The sequence below is a fragment of the Bombina bombina genome, chromosome 1, assembly GCF_027579735.1.
Source record: "Bombina bombina isolate aBomBom1 chromosome 1, aBomBom1.pri, whole genome shotgun sequence".
NCBI lineage: Eukaryota > Metazoa > Chordata > Amphibia > Anura > Bombinatoridae > Bombina > Bombina bombina.
The window spans coordinates 1500798065-1500804064 of NC_069499.1; the positions used below are offsets into that span (position 1 = coordinate 1500798065).

A 6000-nucleotide genomic window follows, 5' to 3' on the forward strand; every position below is an offset into this window, starting at 1 on the left:
TGGAGCGCTATCGTTAGTGCGCAAGCTATATAGGGTTGTTCGTTTGTGCACAAGTTAAATTGCACTTATATTATAAGTTGAAAGTAAATGTGAATGATTGAGCACAATTATGATTTACACTGACCCTGAAGAAGTGCCTGAAACGCGTAGTATGTTTACCTGACCTGTTGTATCATGTATGATGTGTTGTTTTCTACTGCTTACAAAATAAATCACACCACTGATGACCACCATTGGATCGTTTTCCTGTTCTTATGATTTACACTAGAATGATTACCGTGACCTCAGAACTCTGGTTAACTGTTTTGCAAAACTAAAAAAGTGTCACAAAACACACCACAAATATATTAAAAAGTACAGTTACACTCATAATAACACCATGTAATACAATATATATATGCTTAAAGGGGTATGATACTTTAAGTGTTTGGTTTTTCCAAATAAATTTTGTAACTATATTGTTTATTAATGTATGGGCTTTTCACAGTGGAGTTCACTTGTATCTGAATGGTGATTGAGTGTATGCAATAAAGTAACATTGTTCAAATTCAAAGTGTGCTGAATTCCCTTACTTTTTCCTTAATCCTTTTCAATATTTTTTCTTTCATTTGTTTATATATATATTTATGTATATATGTATGTATGTATATATATATATATATGTATAAATAATATATTGACTAAATAGAACATATTCTTCTATGGGAGGAACATAGATACATGAAATATTCATATTTTTATGTCGGTTTAGCGCACTTGAGAAACAGTTTACTTCTAGCACAGTTAACGCTCGAGCCAGAGCGTTAAATAACGCTCACCTTTTTTTATCTGGCCCAGTGTCTTTTATATAAATTTTCTTTGTAAATTTCAAATAATGTGACCATATTTCTGTTATTTGCAGAGCTGTTAATAGTTGAGATTTTTCTGGGTTTTTCATGTTGGTTTTTTGGTTATCAGATTAGATTTTGCAATGAAGCAGCAAACAGAGAGCTGGGTCAATAGATCAGTCTCTGTTTATTCTTCAGCTGTGTGACTTTTCCATCTTTATTGATGAGATCTGCAAGCATTCAGCTCCAACCTCAGGTTTAGATTATGGCTCTAAAATGATCAGCCCTCCGCTCTGTGTGTGTACGTGTTTTTTTTCTAAACATTCTACGTCTCTTCCTGATGTTAACAGAAACAAATAATAATATTAAACAAAACTAAGAAAACCATGTTTTATATTGTGTCACTATGCAGCATTACAGAAAATGCTAGCTCTTCATAAACAAATACTAACCATAATATATGCAGATATGTGAAACCCTTCGCAAAATACTGTGTACATCATCTGTACGTAGAGCTCAGAGAAATAGTATTTTTAAGGGTCAGAACAAAATCATGTTTCCCAATTATACCGTTTTTTTTATCACACTGGGGGCAGAGCCTTAAAGGGACAGTCAAGTCAAAATTAAACTTTCACTATTCAGATAGGGCATGTGATATTAAACAACTTTCTAATTTACTTTTATCATCAAATAGCTATGTTCTTTTGGTATTCTTTGTTAAAAACTAATCCTAAATAAGCTCATAATCTGATTTCTAAGCCGCTGAAGGTCGTCTCTTATCTCAGTACATTTTGACAGTTTTTAACAGTTAGTGCTAGTTCATGTGTGTTCTATAGATAACGTCGTGCTCACTCCTATGGAGTTATTTATGAGTCATCGCTGATTGACTAAATTGCAAATCTGTTAAAAGAACTGAAATAAGGGTCAGTCTGCAGAGGCTTAGATACAAGGTAATCACAGAGGTGGGTAATAAAAAAAACTGGGTAATAAAGGGATTATCTATGTTTTTAAACAATAACATTTAATAATTTTTCATGTAGACTGTCCCTTTAATGGACCAGTGGTTGGATTGAGGACGTTTGCACATGTGACTGGGCATTTTGGAAACCATCAAGGCTGCACAGTCTGTGGTAGAGCGTTATGGTGGGCGGAGCTGTATGGCCCAGGGAGTGGTCACACATTTGCAGGTGGGGTTTAGCTGGCCCATTTGGAGCATATAAAGGGAACGGATAGCTGCTGGATAAACAGCAAGTGTGAGTTCTGTAATATAGATTATAAAGAATAAATATATAAATAAAGATCCTCTTATGGTGAAACCTCTGTGTGCGTGTGGGAATGTAATCTGAGATATATTGTCGGTATTTTGGGCAAATAATTCTAACTTTACCATTTTTAAGAAAAGCCCCTAAGAATATAAGATAATAAAGAATGTTTTTAATGTAAAAAATTTTTATTGTATAAAAGGTTTAATTCACTTTTGCATTGTATGCCACTTCTGAGGCGGCAGACAGCAATCAGCCCGATCACATACGATCGGGTTGATTGACACCCCCTGCTTGGCCACGAATCTGCAGGGGGCAGCATTGCACAAGCAGTTCACCAGTCAAAATAAACTTTTATGATTCAGAAAGAGCATGAAGTTGTAATACACTTTCCAATTTACTTCCATTATCAAATTTTCCACAGTCTTTTTAAATTTACATTTTCTGGGTAACAAAATCCTACTGAGCATGTGCACAAGCTCACAGGGTATACGTATACTAGTCTGTGATTAGCTGATGTCTGTCACATAATACAGGGGGCCGGAAAATGGGAGAAAAAAATAATTTGTGAGAAAAAAATCTACTGCTTATTTCAAATTCAGAGTAGGTGTTAAATCATTGTCTTTATTTATGCACTTGTTAATTATGCAATTCTACTGCATTGACTGCTCTGTTAATAAAATTACCAGCTTAAAAATACATTTTAAAGTATGGTTTGAAATCATAATCAAACTGTACCTTAAAAATCATCCAATCTCAACAAGTTAACGGTTTCTTTAAATTAAGCTTAGATGCTAGTTTGCCTAGTTTAATAATCATTCTTGTAATCATTCTTTTTCTATCCATGATTATCTGTGCATTTTTTACTCTCTCTTTTTCTTTATCTATCCATTTGTCTATCTTTTATCTATCTATCTATCTATCTATCTATCTATCTATCTATCATCTATTTAACTATCTATCCATTTATCTTTATATATCTGCTTATCTATCTATATTCTATCTATCTCCCTATATATCACTCTATCTGCCTATCTGTCTACATCTAAATCTTTGCCTCTCACTGTTAAAGAGACAATGAACCTAAAAAATTTCTTCCGTGATTCAGATAGAGCATGCAATTTTAAGCATCTTTCTAATTTACTCCTATAATCAAATTTTCTTCATTCTCTTGGTTTCTTTATTTGAAGAGCAAGAATGTAAGTTTAGATGCCGGCCCATTTTTGGTTTACAACCTGGGTTGTTCTTGCTGATTGGTGGATAAATTCACCCACCAATAAACAAGTGCTGTCCAGTGTCTAAACCAAAAATTGGCTGGCTCCTTAGCTTAGATGCCTTCTAATGAAGAAAAATGTATAATAGGAGTAAATTAGAAATTTGCTTAAAATTTCCTGCTATATCTAAATCACGAAAGAAAAAATTTCCCAGGTCTGCAACCAAGGCATAATTTTCTAACAAAAATAAAAGTTTTAACTATTTTACCAACATTCATTTTTATACAAGATCTTTGGCAATGCAGTAAATAATTTCTGATGCATAAATAAAAAAGTGACTTTAATAGCCCCTTTATTTTATTACAACATAGATGCTGCTTCTAATGGATAGGTATCTCATACAAATATTAAAGGGGCACTGAACCCAAATTTGTTCATTTGTAATTAAGAAAGAGCATGCAATTTGAAGCAACTTTCTAATTTACTCCTATTATCAATTTTTCTTCGTTCTCTTGCTATGATTTTTTGAAAAAGAAGGCATCTAAGCTTTTATTTGGTTTCAGTACTCTGGACAGCACTTTTTTATTGGTGGATGAATTTATCCACCAATCAGCAAGGACAACCCAGGTTGTTCACCAAAAATGGGCCAGCATCTAAACTTACATTCTTGCGTTTCAAATAAAGATAACAAGAGAATGAAGAAAATTTGATAATAGGAGTAAAATCGAAATTTGCATAAAATTTCATGCTCAATCTGAATCACAAAATTAAATTTTTGGGTACAGTGTCCCTTTAAGTCAAAAACCGCCCATTTATGTGGCAAATTGAAATGGCTTTGTAATGTTTGAACGGTATGATACAGAATATATTACAGAAAACAACTGCATTATCCAGAGCACAAACACACAAGGATATTTAGATATTTAAGATGTTATTTTGATCCTATCACAAAATGATAAAACACTAAACTATATTGTGTCAGTAGAAGATCTCCTTGATTACCATACATACCTCTTCCTGCTGTAGCACTATTTAGTAGACCCAGCAAGCAGAGGAATACGCTAAACCCCAGCATCATTCCAGAGGTTTGATGTCAGCTCCCTTCACTTCATCTGATTCACTTTTTAAACAATCAGTTTTAAATATTAACTAGATGTCCTGATAACAGGTTTAGACAAATGTCGCATGCTGATACCTAACGATCCTCCTGTGACTAATTATTAAACACTTCCCACATAAGTATAAAAAAATATCTAGGATAGGAAAGTTAAAAGAGAAATGCAGGTTGTTTCTTTTTCTTTTCTAGTGTAAAAAAAGTATTTGTCATATTTATACTAGATGTCCTGGATGTTGTAAACTGATTTACTGAATTGCCAAATTAAAGGGACAGGGTACTGTAATATATTGCCCCTTTATATGTTCTATGTTATTGTTATATCAATTTCAGGTTATGTAAAGGACATGTTCCTTTTTTGTAATTGTTGTATTTGAATTAGCAGTTTTTGCTCATTAAAACCACCTAATATTGTTGTCAAGAACATGCCCTTTGAAAATGGCTGAGTCTGCAAAAAAAGAGCAGATCTTCTTAACTTATCTCATTCTCTATTTACCCAAAGGCAATACTTAAGAATTTAAATGCTCATTTTAGGTGTGAATAAAATCAGAAATTTCAGTTACAAAAATAAACACAAAGGAACAATTTCCAATACATTTAATACCATGCAGCTGATTTAATACGTAATTGAGAACACAATAAAGAGAAAACATTTTTACTGTACACTATCCCTTTAAATTTTTCTAATGATTAGTTTAGTACCATTGTTAAAGAAATACATGAGTATGGAATAAAATAGGTTTTCAAAATCATATGACCATGGTAATTTGTGAATTACTGGCCCTAACTTGCTATGTATTTAACTTCAACAAAAAGGCAAAATATATTAAGTCTAACTCAAGAGCTGCAAACCTTGCATAAGGATTGTGATCAACCACAATATTTGTAACAATATTGTACATTGTTGCAAATACTGTACCTATGTAATGCACATTCCTGAGCATAGCTAGATCTACTGTAAAATGAGAGGGTAAAATCATATTATTAAATACACTTCCATGTCTCATCACACCTCACACCCCTTCTGTGGCACCAGCTACTACTAGGCATGTACAAGATTGCACCGCTCATACATATAGGAGTATGTGATTGGCTGATAGCTGTCACATGATACAATGAATAGAAACTATACCCCTTTAAAGCCATTACAGAAACACATTTTGAATATAATTTTGCTTAATCTATATATTTTTCTATTCAAGAGCAACATTTTTTTTGCTTGGGACACCTAGGTTTTTTGCACATTTTTTTCCGGTGACATTTTCACCCATGCCTATTTTAAATTCCTGCTTTCATTTTAAATCAATGATAAAGATATGAAGCTGCACTTTGAATCGATATAACATAAAATTAATATTAATGACTGAGATCAACAGTTTGATAGATTAGAATATATATATATATATATATATATATATATATATATATATATATATATATATATATATATATTGTGCAATGTTCAATTAAACCTATTTGTGAAACTGATTTTTCAAGGGGAGTCAAACACAACATTGCAAAGAGAAAATTGTAAAAATCATAAAGATTTGTGCCTATTTATCCACAGCTACAAATTAAAGGGA

General features: G+C 32.5%; 1 protein-coding gene across 1 annotated transcript in view; it reads right to left on the bottom strand.

The window, feature by feature from the left end:
* Positions 1 to 4422, bottom strand: part of APOH (apolipoprotein H) — a 145490-nt gene extending 141068 nt beyond the window's left edge. The window contains exon 1 of the mRNA XM_053721465.1: positions 4315 to 4422. Within this exon, the coding sequence (XP_053577440.1) occupies positions 4315 to 4381 (67 nt within the window). The 5' untranslated portion in view covers positions 4382 to 4422. The remainder of the gene's footprint in view (positions 1 to 4314) is intronic.
* Positions 4423 to 6000: the final 1578 nt, after the last annotated feature.